The 20251-nt window shown below is 38.7% G+C and overlaps 1 protein-coding gene across 1 annotated transcript in view; it reads left to right on the forward strand.

The window, feature by feature from the left end:
- The window catches only part of LOC126299204 (ITG-like peptide), a 91747-nt gene extending 74712 nt beyond the window's left edge, over positions 1-17035 (forward strand). Inside the window, exons 4-6 of the mRNA XM_049990990.1 lie at positions 10466-10609; positions 14904-14992; positions 15113-17035. Coding sequence (XP_049846947.1) covers positions 10466-10609; positions 14904-14992; positions 15113-15253 — 374 coding nt within the window. The 3' untranslated portion in view covers positions 15254-17035. The remainder of the gene's footprint in view (positions 1-10465; positions 10610-14903; positions 14993-15112) is intronic.
- Positions 17036-20251: the final 3216 nt, after the last annotated feature.

Consider the following 20251-nt stretch of genomic DNA (forward strand, 5'->3'; position numbering starts at 1 on the left):
ACCGGTCTCGGGAGAAAGCATGTAATACAGTTAAACTTCGTTAACCCGAATCCGAAGGGCCGCAAAATCCGGAGTTCGTGTTATAAAAATTCGTGTCAACTGAAAAACACAGATTTTAATAAGTATACTTGTACAGCAGTACACTAATGTGTAATACACTGCACCATCAATCTCGTTATTGCAGACGCATGACATTATAAAGTGGTTGTAAAATCCAAGTACTCACAAATCATGTACGTTAATTATTTTTAAATATTCGGCCATTGTTCCCTGATGTTCATGGAAACGATAATATTTTAATTTCACAGCCGATTGTAATGATAGCTTCCGTAAACCTAGTACTGACGTCAGACGTTGAAGCGAACCATTCTCATCAGTCTAACGTTGTAAACATCTCCTGAAGGGAATGTGCAATGCTATCTGTATTCTCTTCCTCTTCACTTTCTTCCGATGGCCGTTCTCGCACCTTATTCACAGGTTTTGGCACATACAGCATTCCTGGTGGGAATAATATTTCTTACGGGTTAACCGAGAGTTCGTCTTATTCGAGTTCCCGTTAACGAGGTTATACTGTACGTTAGTTTTAAGATTTATATTTAACTTTTCCATGTGCATTTATTTTATGCGTGTTTATTATTTCACAATATTTCCTGCTGTGTCATTTTATTGTCGTCTTTCCATTCTTTTTACGAATATTCATATTTTTCTTGTTCAATACCTGTAAGTGTGTTTTTATATCTATGTCGTATTCTATGGTATTGTATGTCCTTGATTTTGTTTGGTATGTCTTTTATTATTTTCTATAGCTGAATCCAAAGGGAAGGTATTAAAAGTTTGTACAGCGTTGTGTGTTCACAGTTTTTATGCTTTGGGACCTTTGTAGCAGCAGTCTTCTGTCTACAGGATAAGACTTTTTGTAGAAATATCTTAACACACTTGAGTCAACGTTTTCACTCTTGTATGCCACGTATTACATCCAGATTATCAATAGGTGTTGCCCACAATGGGGTAATGTTGTTTCAGAGGAAAAGTGATTTTCTGGTACCCGCTGACTTTCATATTCTAACAACATATTGTGTACGTTGCCATCGTCAGATGTCTGTATCAAAAAAGTACCTATATATGAAATGAAAACTAGGTACAAAATCTAGGTAATCGTACAATTAAAAGTATTAAAAACCAGTAGAAGACACATACAATTCATAGCGAATGGTAATTCGTGAAATTGTTGCTTATACGCTGGCTCCAATGAAGGTGTCATTATTTTCACTTTTTGAGACCTGTCAAATAGGAGAACTATCAACATTGGAAGTTTCTCTCTGGTATCTATTCAATTCAATTTACTGTTTCAGTTCGGTTACACAATCTAATCCACATACTGAAAAGCAGCGTATTGCCACTGACAAGTGTCATTTGTCTACGAAGGATAATCTGGGAATTTATGGCCAATGTACGAGCGTTGACGTAGACAATAGTAGCAGGTGTAATGTAGGCCTCTGACTGGTGGATGGAAGCCCTCAAAATATAGAGGGCGGAACAATTAGAACGAAGGCGGTCGCTAAGTCTGGCGGTATTGAGGAATTATGGCTTATTTGCCAGCGCTTTCGATATCAAAATTGGTGACTGAGGCGGAAGTGTAATGGGCGGAGGGAGGATCCCACATAAATAAAAAGGAATAATCGTTAAAAAAAGTCAGTAGCAGGGAGTGACGCTGTTACTAGTGCAAGTATTGGAGAGAATAGAGCCACGCCACATGGAGTCACATTCGGCAATAGTGACTGCTTGAGCCCCACTATACCTCAACCTCTTATTAAAAAAGTCAGCAATCGTTTAATTTTTGACAAGCTAATGGTTGCAGTCGTCAGTATTGAAGTTAAAGACGGCTGCCACCCACAGAACTGCGTAGAGTGTGGCAACACAAGTTCTTCCCTAATCTGAACTTGTGTTCTCTCTCAAATAACTTCGTCATTTTAAGAATGTTGTACTCTAATCTCTATACCTGTTTTCCTCAAACCCATTCATTATGCCTACTGAGGTTGTCTAAATGTGACTCGTCTTTATCCCTTTGCTATATGGTATCCCACATTGTTGGTGTGTGTGTTCAACAGTCTGGTTGGACATGTGTGATTAGTCCCACGCACACAGAGTATCAGTAGCAAGCACGTGTATCTTACTATAACAACGGAGCACACATTTATCTGTGTGCTTGTGAATGTTATTACTACAACATGTAATTACAGTATCTATGAGGAACGTAATCTGACAGGTTATGTATCTTCAAATGATTTGCAATCTTTTCGGAGTCCGATTTTCTTCGTCTTTCAGTTCATATGACTTTCATTTTTAGCTATTTCATTTTATTTTATTTTTTCTACAGATATGTGATAATAGCTATGCCTGAAGCTTATTACAGTGGTGTAGTAAATTCACCTTCCATTCATTGAACGACTTTACCGTAAAGCCACCTACACCAGATTTTGCATACTTCACGTATATTTCAACGCGGTTCCATAACATCTGCATGACTGCATGTCACAACTAAGAAAAAGCCAACTGTTTTATTAGGAAAAACCAATATCCGCAATTACTGAGTGTACCTTTAAGTGCCTGAATATTTCTCAAGGTTTCAACTTTAGATGGCCTCAGTAGTCATAATATGAGGTATGTCTTTTTTCTGTAGGGTTCTTGGACAACTTCAGTCAACCTCTTCAATGCCACCACTAAATTATTTCAACTGCGTGTGTGCAGGTGGAGAAACAATCTTAATCTAGTTTTCTAGGCCTCTTATACTCAACGAAATAACGAATGTACCTATAGCCTGATGAATATACCTAGTGAGGTCGTGCATTCGTAAGACACTCGACTCGCATTCGGGAGGACAGCAGTTCAAATCCCTGTCTGGCCATCCACATTTAGATTTCTGTGCTGAGCATAAATCGCTTAGCACCGGACTCGCATTCGGGAGGACGACGGTTCAATCCCGCGTCCGGCCATCCTGATTTAGGTTTTCCGTGATTTCTCTAAATCTCTCCAGGCAAATGCTGGGATGGTTCCGCAGAAAGGGCACGGCAAACTTCCTTCCCCATCCTTCCCTAATCCGATGAGACTGATGACCACGCTGTCTGGTCTCATTCCCCAAACCAACCCACCAACCTAAATCGCTTAGGACAAATAGATGAATGGTTCCTTTGAAATGAATATATCCGACTTCCCTCCAATGATTCTGTAATCTCAGCATGTGCTCCATCTCTAACCACCTCTTTGTTGTAAAAGTGTTAAACACTCATCTACATTATCCATCATAATCCATACCCAGGTTGTCCAGTTGTGAGAGTTATCATTATCACTTTGGTATGTGATATTCTCTATTGCTGTGGCTGTGCATCAGTCTGGTGGGAAGTGTTAAGTGTGTGAGTGGCTTGCCTCACACAGAATATAGGTTCCAAACAGATGCAAACATATTGATGTGGACATCCCTAGATGACCACATCCGAGACGAGGTACAGCTGACAAAGGATCTGTGGGTGAGGTGGTACGTATATGCTTACGATTTACATGAAAAAAAGTGATCGTTTATCACTTATTATCACATGCCCATTTTTTGAATTATGATTGTGCTGTGTATATAATGTCTGTCATTCTATGCCTGAAAATTTTCACTTTCTTTCATATCAAATGCTTATGAATATATTGTGTCTGTGTGATTTTTTGCGAAATGATATATTCATTTTTGTGCCTTCAATTTTTATTGACCGACATTGTTGTTTGTGTCAAGTGTATTTTCTTGTCTTTGTGTCATTTTATTGTGTACACTTTTTTTATGTCCCCATATTTTTTTAGTGCTACGCCTAAGGCTGGTGCATGCAAGTCATTAGGACTTAACTGGCCAGTGGCACTGTCCCTCCTTTAGGTTAAGCGCTCAAAGGCTGTAAAGACTGGTGCATGCGGGTCAATGACCTAACCGGTCTCGGGAGAAAGCATGTAATACAGTTAAACTTCGTTAACCCGAATCCGAAGGGACCACAAAATCCGGAGTTCGTGTGAAAAAAATTCGTGTGAAGTGGAAAACAGATTTTAAGCAGTATACATGTACAGCAGTACACTAATGTGTAATACACTACACTCTCAATCACGTTATTGTAGACTTATAACACTATAAAGTGATTGTAAATTCCAAGTTCCTTCTTGGAAAATATTCGGTCATTGTTCGCTGATGTTCATCAGGGCGATAGTATTTCGTAATTTCACAACCGATCTTAATGATAGTTTCCGTAAACACAGCACTGACGTCAGATGTTGAAGCGAACCATTCTAATCAGTCTATCGCTGTAAACATCTCCTGACGGGAAGGTGCAATGCTATCTGTATTCTCATCGTCTTCACTTTCTTCCGATGGCCATTCTTGCACATCATTATCAGCTATTGGCACATACAGTATTCCTGGCGGGAATAATATTTTTTACACGTTATCCATGAGTACGTCTTATTCGAGTTCCCGTTAACGAGGTTATACTGTACGTTAGTTTTAAGGTTGATATTTAACTTTTCCATGTGCTTTTATATTATGTGTGTTTATTATTTCACAATATTTCCTGCTGTGTCATTTTATTGTCGTCTTTCCATTCTTTTTACGAATATTCCTACTTTTCCTTGTTCAATACCTGTAAGTGTGTTCTTATATTTATGTCGTGTTGTTTGGTGTGTTATGTCCTTGTTATTGTTTGGAATGTCTTTTCTTATTTTCTATAGCTACATCCAAAGGGAAGGTACTAAAAGTTTGTACAGCGTTGTGTGTTCACCGTTTTATTGCTGTGGGACTGTTGTAGCAGCAGTCTCCTGTTGACAGGAAAAGACTTTTTGTAGAAATATCTTAACACCCTTGAGTCAAGGTTTTTTTCTTGTATGCCTGGTATTACATAAAGACTATCAATTGGTGCTACCCACAATCGCGTGATTATGTCTCTGAAGGAATGTCATTTTCTGGTACCAAGCTGAGTTTCAAATTATAGCAACATATTTTGTACGTTGCCATCATCATATATCTGTACAAAAAATGTAGCTCTATATGAAATAAAAACTAGCTACAAAATCTAAGTAATCGTCAAATAAAAGTTTTAAAAATCAGTAGAAGACACATACAGTTCCTAGCGAATGATAATTTGTGAAATGGTTGCCTATATGCTGGCTCCAATGAAGGTGTTTTATGTTGACTTTTTGAGACCTGTTAAATAGGGGAACTGTCATTATTTAAAATGTGTCTGATATTTATTTCAATTCAATTTACTGTTTCAGTTCGGTTATACAATCTGAGCCACATACTGAAAAGCAGTGTCATTTGTCTACGAAGGATAATCTGGGAATTTATGGCCAATGTGTGAGCGTTGACGAAGACAATAGTAGCAGGTGTAATGTAGGTCTCTGACTGGTGGATGAAGGTAGTCGCTACATCTGACGCTATTGAAGAATTTTGGCTTATTTGCCAGCGCTTTTGAAAGCAAAATTGGTGATTGAGGCGGAAGTGTGATGGGCGGTGGGAGGATCCCACATAAATAAAAAGGAATAATAGTTTTTAAAAAGTCAGTCGCAGGGGGTGACACTGTTACTAGTGCAAGTATTGAAGAGAAAAGAGCCACGCCACATTCGGCAACAGTGACTGCTTGAGCCACACTATACCTCAACCTCTTATTGCAAAGGTCAGCATTCGTTTAATTTGTGACAATCTAATGCCTTCAGTCGTCAGTATCTCTATACTAGGTATGACTCGTCGTTATCCATTTGTTACATGGGATCCTACACTGTTGGTGTGTGTGTTCAACAGTCTGGTTGGACATGTGTGATTAGTCTCACTCACACCGAGTATCAGTAGCCAGCACATGTATCTTAGTATAACAAATAAGCACACTTTTATCATTGTGCTTGTGAGTGTTACTACTGCAACATGTAACTACAGTATCTATTATGAACGTGATCTTACAGGGTATGTATCTTCAAATGGTTTGCAATCTTTTGTGAATCCGATTTTCTTCCCATGGAGTTCACTTTATTTTTATTTACACCTACTACATTTTATTTTGTTTTCTACAGATATGTGCTAATGACAGTGTCTGAAACTTATTAAACTTAAGTAGTAAATACAGCTTCCATTCTCTGGACGACTTTACCAAAAGCTACCTACTCCAGATTTTGAAAACTTCACGTATGTTTCAACACGGTTCCATAACAGCTGCATGACTTCATGTCACAACTAATATACAGCCAACTGTTTCATTAGGTGAAACCAATATCCACACTTAATTAGTGTAGCTCTAAGTGCCTGCAGGTTTCTCAAGCTTCAGTTCTACTTTAGATGCTCTCTGTAGTCATAATGTGAGGTATGTCTTTCTTCTGTAGAGTTGTTCGGCAACATCATTCAACATCTTTAATGCCACCGCTAAATTATTTCACGTGCGTGTGTTCAGGTGGTGGAACACTCTTGATCTAGTTTTCTAGGCCTGTTATACTCACAGAAATGACGAATGTACCTATACCCTGATGAATATACGGAGTGAGGTCATGCAGTGGTAACACACTGGACTCGCATTCGGGAGGACAGCAGACCCAATCCCGGTCTGGCCATCCACATTTAGAATTCTGTGCTGAGTCTAAATCGCTTAGGACAAATACATGGATGGTTCCTTTGAAATTAATATATCTGACTTCCCTGAAATGCTTCTCTAATCGCAGCATGTGGTCCATCTCTAACAACCTCTTTGTTGTAAGGGTGTTAAACCCTCATCTTTATTCTCCTTCATAATCCATACCCAGGTTGTCGAGTTGTGAGAGTTATCATTATGCCTTTGGCATATGATATTCTCTATTGGTGTGGCTGTGTATCAATCTGGTTGGAAGTGTTAAGTGTGTGAGTGGCTAGCCTCACACAGAATATAGGTGCCAAACAGATGCAAACATATTGATGTGGACATCCCTAGATGATCACATCCGAGAGGAGGTACAGCTGACAAAGGATCTGTGGGTGAGGTGGTACGTATAAGCTTACAATTTAAATGACATCAAAGTGATTTTCTATCACTTATTATGACATGCCCATTTTTTTAATTATAATTGTGCTGTGTATACCATGTTTGTCATTCTATGCTTGAAAATTTTCACTTTCTTTCATATCGAATACTTATGAATATATTGTGTCTGTGTGATTTTATGCGATATGATACATACTTGTTGGCGCCTTCATATTTTATTCACCGACATTGCTGTTTATGCCAAGTGTATTTTCTTGTCTTTGTGTCATTTTATTGTGTACACTTTTTTTATGTCCCCATATTTTTTTAGTGCTACGCCTAAGGCTGGTGCATGCAAGTCATTAGGACTTAACCGGCCAGTGGCACTGTCCCTCCTTTAGGTTAAGCGCTCAAAGGCTGTAAAGACTGGTGCATGCGGGTCAATGACCTAACCGGTCTCGGGAGAAAGCATGTAATACAGTTAAACTTCTTTAACCCGAATCCGAAGGGACCGCAAAATCCGGAGTTTGTGTTAAAAAATTCGTGTGAAATGAAAAACAGATTTTAATAAGTATACTCAATAAAGTGGTTGTAATGTCCAAGTAGTCACAAATCATGTACGTAACTTCTTGTTATAATATTCGTTCATAGTCCGCTGACGTCATGGGAACGATAATATTTCGTAATTTCACAGCCGATTTTAATGATAGCTTCCGTAAACCCAGCACTTTATCTTCTTCTTCACTTTCTTCCGATGGCTTTTCTTGCACCTCATTATCAGCTTTTGGCACATACAGTTTTCCTGCCGGTAATAAAATTTTTTTCGTTAATTGAGAGTTCGGCTTATTCGAGTTCCCGTTAACGAGGTTATACTGTACGTTAGTATTAAGGTTGATATTTAACTTTTCCATGTGCATTTATATTATGTGTGTTTATTATTTCACAATATTTCCTGCTGTGTCATGTTATTGTTGTCTTTCCACTGTTTATTGCGAATATTCATACTTTCCCTTGTTCAATACCTGTAAGTGTGTTCTTATATCTGTGTCGTATTGTTTGGTGTGTTATGTCCTTGTTAGTGTTTGGAATGTCGTTTCTTATTTTCTATAGCAACATCCAAAGGGAAGGTACTAAAAGTTTGTACAGCGTTGTGTGTTCACCGTTTTATCGCTGTGGGACTATTGTAGCAGCAGTCTCCTGTTGACAGGAAAAGACTTTTTATAGAAATATCTTAACACCCTTGAGTCAACGGTTTCACTCTTGTATGCCTGGTATTACATACAGACTATCAATTGGTGCTGCCCACAATCGCGTGATTATGTCTCTCAAGGAAAGTCATTTTCTGGTACCAAGCTGAGTTTCATATTCTAGCAACATATTTTGGACGTTGCCATCATCAGGTATCTGTACAAAAAATGTAGCTATAAAGGAAATATAAACTATCTACAAAATCTAGGTAATCGTACAAATAAAAGTATTAAAAATCAGTAGGAGACACATACAATTTGTAGCGAATAATTCGCGTAATTGTTGTCTATATGCTGGCTCCAATGAAGGTGTCATTATTTTGACTTTTTGAAATCTGTCAAATAGGAGAACTATCATCATTGGAAGTTTCTCTCCGATGTTTATCAATTCTATTTACTATTTCAGTTCGGTTATACAATCTGAGCCCCATACTGAAAAGATCGTAGTGCCCCTAACAAATTTCATTTGTCTACCAAGGATAATGTGGGTACTTATGGCCAATGTGCGAGCGTTGACGTAGACAATAGTAGCAAGTTAAATGTAGGTCTGTGACTGGTGGATGGAATCCTCCAAGTTATAAAGGGCGGAACAATTAGAATGAAGGCAGTCGCTGTTTTTGTTTAGTACAAGCACTCAAAGTAGAAGACGCACGCCACATCAGCCTGTTAATTTTATATCAGACATATATGGAAGTAAACGTGATGTAGTGAATGTTATATCCTACGAGTGATAATCCGAGGAATTATGGCTTATTTGCCAGCGCTGACGAAAGCGAAATCGGTGAGTGACAGGCGGGAGTGTGAGGGGTGGATGGAGGATCCCACATAAATAAAAAGGAATAATCATTAAAAAAAGTCAGTCGCAGGGGGTGACGCTGTTAATAGGACAAGTATTGGAGAGGAAAGAGCCACCCCACATGGAGCCACAATAGGCAATAGTGACTGCTTAAGCCACACTATACCTCAACTTCTTATTAGAAAGGTCAGCAGTCGTTTTATTTTTGACAAGCTAATGCTTGCAGACGTCAGTATTGTAGTTGAAGACGGCTGCCACTCACAGAACTGTGTCGAGTTTGGCAACACAATTATCGCTCATTTCTTTCCTGATCTTGACTTGTGTTCTGTCTCAAATAATCTCGCCACATTCAGGTTGTTGAACGTTAATCTTTATTCTAGTTATCCCCAAAAATATTCATTGTAACTACTGAGGTTCGTTAGGTGCAACTTGTCGTTAATCCTATGGCACATGGGTGCCTATGTTGGTGTGTCTCTTCACCGTTTTTGTGCTGCTGAACTGTGGTAGCAATAGTTTTCTGTCGACAGGAAACGACGTTTTGGTTATACATATTAAGCTCTGTTTCCGATAAAAAAAAGGCACCAGGTGTGTCTTGTAGGCAACTGACACTCTGATTATCGGTCTTTTTTGAATTTCATTAATTGTGACTGTAAGTGGAAATGTTTTGTTTCACTGATGCTTTCGCTGTATCATTACTTCATCAGCTGTACTTCATTATGCGTTTTCTTACTCATATGGTCACATGCTAATACGAACCTCATTCATTAGTTATTATTATAATTCATGTTAATAAATTTTCCATTTATTTCCACCGATAACTTTGCTCATCAGTGTTTTCTCATTTGACTGTAACTATCTTTGTGGGTTCTAGTTATCTTTTAGTTTAGAAAATGACCCCCGCAATTGTTCGTTTGTATCTAATATACGTTACTGTGTGGCCAATGAACGTCTTTCACGTTGTGCAAGGCTAGTCACACTTTCATTTCGCTGCAATGTAGCTAATATTTAAAGTGGATACTTTCTGGATGACAGTGTCTTACACTTGGTTGTTGCTCCTATCTCAGGTACACAATCGCCTTTCCACGTCGAATGGCAGTGAGTCCTGCAAAACGCTATTTATGTTTTCTTTCATTGTCACATTGTAAATTAGAAAATTATTAGTTTTCCACAACAGCTACCTCTTCTAAGATTATTTCTGTGTTAGTGTCTGCATAAGAGAATTACAGTTCGAGTATTGCAAGCTTGTGTAATCTGTTCGTCAGATAACGCATGCCCTTCATTTGGTGTCGTACCACTGTCTCAGTGTTCTTTAACTTGACACAAAATTGTCAATATGAGGACTTACCTCGTCCCTTGCCTGTGAGATTCTGCCCTATGGAAGCTGTGACGTGATGAGCCCGCAGCAGCGGTGATATATTTTTCAGTTGTAGGGTCCTGCCTATTCGCGTACGGGCTGAAACAGGGGGAGCTGTGCCGCCGAGACAGCGACTGCGAGACGGGTTTGTTGTGTGCAGACTCCGCAGATGGCCGCACTTGCCAGCCACCTCTCACCAACAGGAAGCAGTACAGTAAGTATTTTCTGATTATATTCCCCATTGTAGAACCCATTGCCTCACCTGTCTCCAACTCCTAAGCTCTACAGACCAGGGAGCGAAGGGCAACACTACTAAGCCAGAGGACTCGCATTCAGGAAGACAACAGTTCAAGTTCCCTAAAATCAATGAAGGAAATTGCCAGGATGGTTCCTTTAAAAATGACTCATTTGATTTCATTTCTCATCCTTCCTTAGTCTGAGCGTAAGCTCTGTCTGCTCTGTCTATAATGTCCTTTTCATCGGTGGGATATTAAACCATTTTCTGCTCAACCCTTCCCCATTCCGAGTTGGAGGTCTGTCCCTAATGACGTCGTCGTCAACGGGACGTTAAACCATTTTTTCACCATCCATCCCCAGTTGGAGTTTGGCCGCCATCTCTAATGATCTCGACGTCGACGGAACTTTAAACCGCTTCCTTCCCCATCCTTCGCCAGTCCAATCTTGAACTCAATCTCTAATGACCTCATCACCATCTGGATGTAAAACCTTAATCTTACCTCCTTCCACACATGAAAGACATTCTAAAATTTCTAAATCTATCACAAAGATGACACGAGGATGGCAAAATTACTGTGGGAAATGTTCGTTTAGTTACTTATTTGTGGATCTGTGATAAATATTAAACCAAATATACCGATGTCCAAAATGTTATAACCACCTGCTTAATAAAGTGTTGGTCTACCTTGGGAACGCAATGCAGCAGTTATTCTGCGTGATATGGATTCGGCAAGTACTTGGTAGTTTTTCGGAGGTATACAGCACCAGGTATTTAGTCTCAGTTCACACAGTTCTCGCAATTTATGGGCTGGTGGTTTATGAATGGAGATCTGCAGCCAATAACATATGAAATATCTCCATCGGTTTCAGATCAAGCGAATTCAGTGGCCAAGACAACGTAAGTTCACTATCATGGTCCTCAAACCACTGCAGCACGATTCTGTCTTCGTGATACGGAGTTAACCTGCTGAACATGCCATTGCCACTGGGAAAGAGATCAAACTTGAAGATATATAGGTGATACGCAGTAATGTTCGCGTAGTCCACAGCTGTGATTGTGGCTTCGACTACTGCCACAGGTTCAGTAGAATTCCAGGTGATTTTCCCCTTTTACATAATACTGCCCCCATTGGCCTCTGTCCGTAGCACAGTGCATGTTGCTAGCAGCCATTTACCTGGATAACAGTGTAACAAAAAACGTGATTCATCCGACCAGCCGACACTTTCCATTGATTCACGTCGAAAATGGATACACCCATGCCCGCTGCAACCATAATTGATGATCAGACCACATCGTTGGATCGACAGCGGAACACTTAGGGGTCGTCTATTGCGAAGCCACATCTTCAATATAATGATCTGTGACGGAGTGACCTTGAACACTTGTACCTGCACTACCTCTGTATTCTATCGTCAGATCTGCGACAGATAGCCGTCTATCCCGATTTCCAGGGCGGAGAGGACTCCGACCTTTGCGTTCTGTGAGGAGGCGTGGAGGTCCAGCACTTCGTTACCAGCCTGTACAGACACAGCCGTAAAGATAGTACCAGGCGTTTGCGGGCAGGCTATGCTGCTACTCGTTTGCCACGACATTGCTTCTCTTGCGCATGATCGTCAGCCATCTGGGATCTTAGACTATCGAAGGGCTTGCAGGTGTGGAAGCTCCTAGGTTCCGTCACTGCATCTGCCTGTACATTTTTAAAATTCTCAATAAAGGTGGGCAGGTGTCACCGAGGGTTTTGCCGAACTAAGCGGTCTTAGAGAGACAGTTTGCTGTTTTCTTCATGCATGTATTAATGTCGCATCCGTCCCCCTGAGCACGGCACAAGGGGACACAAAGTAGGAGCGCTGAAAAAGCGTAAGCACCCTAATCTGCTTCAAATCACGTTCAGATTTCGTCGAATGGTGTTGAATGGTCCCTACTGGTTCCAATCTGTTCAAAAAATCAAATCGCTCTGAGCACTACGGCACTTAACTTCTGAGGTCATCAGTCCCCTAGAACTACTTAAACCTAACTAACCTAAAGACATCACACACATCCATGCCCGAGGCAGGATGTTCCAATCTGTACACTAGAGCAAAAATTGTTGCACTCCATATAACGGGTGCGACAACGTTGATGGGGATGCAGTCCCAAATTGTCCTTAGAGAAGCGTTAAAACAACTGAGGGAGTCAGCACTCGCAACAGTTGTGACCGCGAACTGTCTATTTTGATGGCGAAATGTGCGAGAGTCGATATCCCACGGAAGGGGGTGCTTGCATTGATTCCCCTAAACGCCACCACGTGTAGCATTTTCTGAGCGGCGGTGAGTCTGGAATGTTTTCCTCAGCCACTCATAAGTGTGTGTTGGGGCTTACGGGCGCTCAACATCGAGCTCATCAGCGCCGCCACTCATAAGAAGAATGCGTAAATTCAAAGCCGGTCGAAATGGGATGAAATGTTGATAAGACGGGCTGTGACGACCTTTCGTCGATCCCGAGGGTGACGTCGCAGAGCGGCACACTTTTGTGCCATTTCACAAGAAGGTTATACGCAACTTAGAGCGAACTTTCAAACTTAAGCGTCGCACTGGGTCGCAGTTACGGGCTTTCGGAAAACTGATCCTTTAATTATGTTGTTCATTGTAGGTGTTGCATTGTAACTGTCGGCGACAAGGCTCGAACTGCGGTACGACTGCTTCTTTGTTTTCTTAAACCGCTCGAAATGGCAGTGGGGATACTTTCTACATCTATGCTATAATAGCGATCATGATCCAGTCATACTAAAGCTATGTTGATCGTATCAAAAACAACAACTAAATATCTCTACACTTCAAATAGCGCGCAGACACAAATATGAATATTCAAAATATTTTGTATATTGCAATTTTTACATTTTGGTGAATTTTTTTTAGGGCATAATGCTTCACAAACCTCGTTTGGAGAAAATGATGTACGGAATGAACAATCAGAAATCTGGTAGCCATGGTTGTTAAGGTTTTTTTTTTACTACGTTTTCCTCGTTTACTGGAGTGGTTTTCCATTTCCGTCAGTAAAATGTAATACATCAGTATTACGAGATAAAATGGAACAAAGATTACGTTACAATCAACTGCTATTACAACCTCCAAACCCCGTTCGATTGTACGCTTAGGACGGGTGAGATTGTAACAGGGGAATGCAGAGAGAGGACAGATCATTCTCGTAGAGCGCATTACTATTGTGTAGGAATGAGCAAAGCTTCCACATTGCTGCATTTTGGCAGCTGACACAACACGTGTCTTCCGAAATGAGTTTCTTCTGCCACAAGAAATTTAAAATGTCATTCATATTTTATCTTAACGACTCCGTGAATGCTTCAGATTATTAAGACACTATGCCAACTCTTTGTCCCTCCAAAGATATCGAATTTTATACGCTTGATGTTTTACAAAAATTAAGTTTTACTTGTTTTTCTGTGCGATGGGACTTGATGTTGTGCTCTAATCTCGTCCTGTGTTTGTGAGCTTGAGTGTGAGGCGTCGGCCGCAGTGGCCGAGTGGTTCTAGGCGCTTCAGTCTGGAACCGCGTGACTGCTACGGTCGCAGGTTCGAATCCTCCCTCGGGCATGGATGTGTGTGATGTCCTTAGATTAGTTAGGTTTAAGTAGTTCTAAGTTCTAGGGGACTGATGACCTCAGATGTTGAGTCCCATTGTTCTCAGAGCCATTTGAACCATTTTCTGTGATTACATTTTCAGACAATTTGGGTGCATAGATCGTGAGAAATCAGTACACAGAACAACCACCTCTAGCCGTAATAACGATCTTAATACGCCTGGGCATTGAGTCAAACAGAGCTTGGATGACGTGTTCAGGTACAGTTGCCCATGCAGCTTCACCACAGTTCATGAAGAGTGGTGACTGGCGTATTGTGACGGGCCAGTTGCTCGGCCACCATTGACCAGAAGTTTTCAATTGGTGATAGATCTGGAGAATGTGCTGACCAGGGCACCAGTCGAACATTTTCTGTATCCAGGAAAGCTCGCATAGGAACTGCAACGTGCGGTCGTGCATTATCCTGCTGAAATGTAGGGTTTCGCGGGGATCGAATGAATAAATGAGTGTGAGGCGATGGAAATTTGTCAGCAACAATACATTTTGATCCCTTTTTGAAGTGTTTACTCTTTGCGATGGACTTGCAGCAGCGAATTCTCAGTGTGGTGACCGCTATAAAAGCTTTGATATCATTTACAGCTTAAACCTTGCATATATTTATGTCAGTCTGAAATTGACAATTGTATTTGTTTCCAGGTGAAGACTGTACTATGAGCAGTGAATGTGACATCAGTAAAGGTCTGTGCTGCCAATTGCAGAGACGTCACCGCCAGGCCCCTCGCAAGGTTAGTGCAAGTTACAGTTACATGCTACCCATTAATAGAATCCGAAATTGCAAAAGGAAGTAATTTCGGAATTCCAGTGCGTGATGTGGCTTACATTAATTTTGTCTGTTGCTCTTATAGGTTTGTTCGTACTTCAAAGATCCCCTCATCTGCATTGGTCCTGTTGCTGCCGACCAAGTGAAGGAAGACATAGAGCACACTGCAGGGGAGAAACGTATTACTGGGAAAGTGGCTTCATTTAATCATATTCGTCGCAAATAATTGGAAGACACATGATTACTTAAGGCCTATATAAATCATCTTGTGATTATGGCGTACACAAACAAAGAAAATATTCAAAAATTCTCTGGATTTTGAAAAGCATTACATAGAATGAATGAGTGTCCTTGCAGTAGTTAATCTCTGAAACTCCCCATGTTCATCGTAAACGTTCACAGGCTTAGAGTTTCATTTTGCATTGTTATTATGAGAGGATTTTGATAAAATTGTTGTAGTAAATAACAAGTTAAATAAATTTCGCGGTAGTCTGTTTTCCTTATCTCTGTATCCTTAAGTGCAGTGGATTTATTCAATAAAGAAGTCACTGAAATGTTTTGATAAGGAGAACAGTATTATACTGCTGCATTGTCATAGTACCTTTAAAACTTTTTAGGAATGAAGTTCTATGAACGAAAAGCATATTATATTTCTACGAAATTACAAAGCAAGAATTCATACTGAACAGAAAAAACTTGTTTTTAAATATTTGATGAGATATTAAGCATAGCATGATTGTGAATCCCATTTCATTCACAACATGGTGCAAGTGTATGAGACATTGCTCTGATGAAATTCACATTCAGCGTTATAGTAAAAGATGGGCATTCGAAGCAACCTATGAAGCATTATAATATGTGGCTAAAAATTCCTGGAAAGTTACTTTGACAAATCCTCTCATAAGTTATAAAATTATGAGCTTCATTTAACACAAAAATGCTCTAATGACTGCTGCATATATATTACCAAGTCTGTCCTATACTCCCAGCAATCCCTGAAAATTTATGTATCTATGTTGATGTTCCTGTATGAATAAAATATATAATAAATCGATGTTTATATTTAATGTTGAGAATAATATAGACAACTGCTGACATAATGACAAAAAAGTGAAGTTACAGATGTGTAAGAGATTACAAATACCACTGACAAAAACTACAGCATAATATCACAAGGTTATCTCTTAAAAGTATAGAACATCCTCATCGATAGTGTTCACTGTTCCTCTCGTCTATGGCCTCATTATAAGCTGTTGTGATATTTGAGAAATATGACTTTATTGCAACATGTTTCCACACAGTTGTCTTCCTTAATTTCATTTACAGTAAACTAATTGCATCATTGAAGATATTATATGACTACATATTTTAATTCAATTATACTTTAAAATATTACAAGAAATTTACATGACTTAATATCTCTAAAACACTAACAAAAACATCCATTGCGATACATATCAAATAAAGAAAAGTATTTTTAAATATAATTTAATACTGAAATTTACATTTCATAAGATCTATTAAAGTTTAGTGTGAATTATATTTATATGAGGTGATGCAAAATGCAACATACTTTCCACAAACACATATCAAGGCAAATGCACGAATCAATATATTTTAACATATGTCATTATATACTGTTTATACATTTGAGTGAATTAAAGTATAAACATATGTACCATCCAAAAGACACTTTTTTAACATAAATCATAATTAATTTTAAAAGACAGCTTCATGGCATGAGATTAACAGATGTATAATTGTTATTTTTTCTCAGAGTATAGTCTTGACAAGAATGAAATTTAAGGAATATTCCTTTGAAACCTGTCATATGTATTTTTTGTCATCAGTCTAATGTATGAAAAGTCTGTATTTTATTTTTCATATTCTGTGAAAATCTTTTCTATATTACAACATAGATTGTAACTTATTTTGACTAAGAGGGAAGATCATCATTCAGATTTAATGTATGTTAAACTGTACCATTAAATATATAACTTGAAGTAAATGTCCTGTTTTGCTTAACTCTATCCACAAAACATTAATCAGAAAAAAATGAACATTCCTTCTTTCTTCTTTCATATATCTATGCCTCTCTATTGTCTTCCACAGTAACAATGTTGTGCCTGCACGATTATTAACAGAAGTATCAATTCTGTTTCACATTATAAAATCACTATTTTTTTCGAAATCATTTGCTGATGATACATCAAGAACAGGAGGCGAGCATTTCAGTAAGAAAGTGCAGGTATCATAAATCTGGACACGCATTTACATTGCGGTATAAACTTTGTGGATCCCCTTCCTTGCAGCTTAATCCAAACAGGAAACAATCGAATAGTACTGTACTGTTTTCAGTTCGCCAGCTGATATATGTAATATGAAAATTATTCGCTATAGTCAGATACTCAATGGTGTATATTCTGCAGTTACACTGAACTGAAGTATTCTGCTTAGTATATAAACATAATGAACAATCATATATTCAAAAGAAATACAGACTTATTATCTTAAATAAATTTAAAATGCTCTAAACCATTGTACAGTTGTGTGGATACAAGGAGGCTGTTGCATCCCGCGTGTGACGACAGGGTACAGGTGGTCGAGTGGTCAGGACTTGTGACTGGGCAACCAGGGCTGACACTCAATGATAGAACAGGATATTTGGTCAAAGAAAGAGAATACATTTCATAGAACAGGAGATTTGGTCAAAGAAAGAGAAAATATTTCAGTCTATGGGATACAAGGGGCGTGCTTAGAGTAGGAAAAAAATCAATAATTTGGATGACAAATATAATAATCAGCACACTGCAAAACATTGACACCTGACTTGGATTAGAACTGGATTAAGTACAATTGAAAACAGTAATAACATCCTCCATGTATTAGTTATGGGTAATAGTTACACACAGTTCTAAAGACTACAACATATCAAGACAGTTTCAATAAAAATGCAGAATTCCCTTACCAAGTGCAAGAAATTGTGTACCATAAAACAAATGGAAACCTAATCTGTGTTAACCAGTGTTAAAATACAGAAGTACAAAATCTTTTCTTTTATTACACAGCATATTCTCAGTCTAGGAGGTCGAACAAACTAAATAAAGTGGGCAACGAGAGGGGACGTGATCCATACTAAGTTTTGTTGGTGACCGGTCATGGAGTTCAGTGCCAGAGCCTCTGCCTCCCAAGAAAAGACGCCAGCTCTACTCGAGGTCTGGTTCGTAAGAGAGAGAAGCAGCTGTGTTCTGCTCTGCAGAGCCCTCCAGCATCCGCACACATCACCTTCCTTCCAAACACACTACTGCTGAAATCAAAGACATGAATTTGCTATCGATTTCAACAGAGGGCTAAAGGCATCCCATGTCGGCATCTTTAACCGGACAGAACTGCCTTGATTCAGAAAGGTAGGCAATTTGTGTCCTGTGGGCAACGCCGAAGTTTCAGTTGGAGAAAACTTGTAAACATTTGGTTGGGGCCTTTAAAATAATTTTTTTTCAGTCAGTTCCCTAAAATAGTCCTTAACTGGCTGCTACGTTGTACATGCTTCCCCTTTCCAGAGGAGTGGTGAGTCACATAGTTTACAGAAGGCTGTCAGCCAGTCCCTAGTACGACGGTTTTCTCGAGCTGGGAACTTAAAAATTATTTTGCTTTCACTTACATATAGCCACATTCATCAAAATCTTGAGGTAAGTAAACAGTGAAATATTAAATAGTCAACTTTTGTGAAAGTCTGTAGTGTTCTCAGTAAATCAGATAGTCAGAACTGTAAAAGAATGATTACAATACAGTAATAGAATGAATTTTGATGAATCAAAAAATTTATCTTAATAGTTTATGGTTTACACTGCTAAACACTGTGTAATAAATTGCTAGATATTGGTGAACTTAATCAGCACAGATATTTTAAAGTTTCACATGTGCCCCTAGAAATTGGTAGTTGTTTGTGTTGTCCAGCAAATATTTATCTCTCTGCTGCATAATGACACCAAGACAACAAATGTAAAATGCATCATCAACCTAACAGAACACTTAACTCCCTACAAATCAATAATTTGGGTGAATAATACAATAATCAGCACGCTGCAAAACATTAGAACTGGATTAAGTACAATTGAAAGACAGTAGTAACATCCTCCATGTATTAGTTAGGGGTAATAGTTGCACACAGTTCTACAGACTACAACATATCACGACAGTTTCAATAAAAATGCAAAATTCCATTACTACGTGCAAGAAATTGTGTAGCATAAAACAAAGGAAATCCTAATCTACATTAACCAATGTTAAAATACAGAAGTACAAAATCTTTTCTTTTATTACACAACATATTCTCATTCAGAAAATAGAAAAATGTCTAGTTTCTGGGTGCAAGCAGGTGGTTGATTTCCTTAGAATGCCACAAATTTATACTCTATCATAATGATGGTGAGGCACGGTAGTAAAAACTAACAACTCATAAAATATATGTAGACTGTTCCAATTGAAGAAGTAGTTACAAGTTTAACATTAACAAGAGATGCTAAATTGATCCCAAGGTAAATACAATTCAATATTTAAGTTTAGTTGCTTAAAACAGCTGGATAAAAGTAAAATACAATTCATAAAAGCAATCATTGATATATTAAGCCTCGACGTTGATACCATTAGCTTGGACCACTTAAAAAGACAATGAACCGACAAACCACTGGAGTTACGGTTAAAATTAAGGGATAGTAAAGGTTACACAATGAAACCCATGAACTTCTAATATTAAAATCCTACCTACTCACTTTAAAATACTTTATAATTCCTCACAGAGAAACAGTCCTTGATAACATAGCACACTGTAGCATACTTGAGAGCACACAGCAAGAGAGACACAGCGAATTATTACACCTATAACAAAATTAACCTGTAGTTTCAACTGGAGAAATGGTAGCATAAACTAACCAGAGCATGTGATAAACTATCAATCCCTTAACTTGGATATATCACCGAAAATTGCCAATACAGCCAAATAATAGTGTAAATCTCAGAAAAACTAAAGAAAAAATATACCTGTTCACTTAAAAACCATTTTAAGTTACGTCATGGGATTATAATGCTCATGCACATCAAATGCATGTCCATTGTCTAACATAAGAACAATACTCCCTACCTCATCAATGAACATTAAGGAAAACCATGGTCCACTAATTCAACGCCACTGTAAATCTTTTATGCTGAAAAACACATAAAAATT

Source organism: Schistocerca gregaria, chromosome X (genome assembly GCF_023897955.1).
Source record: "Schistocerca gregaria isolate iqSchGreg1 chromosome X, iqSchGreg1.2, whole genome shotgun sequence".
NCBI classification, from domain to species: domain Eukaryota; kingdom Metazoa; phylum Arthropoda; class Insecta; order Orthoptera; family Acrididae; genus Schistocerca; species Schistocerca gregaria.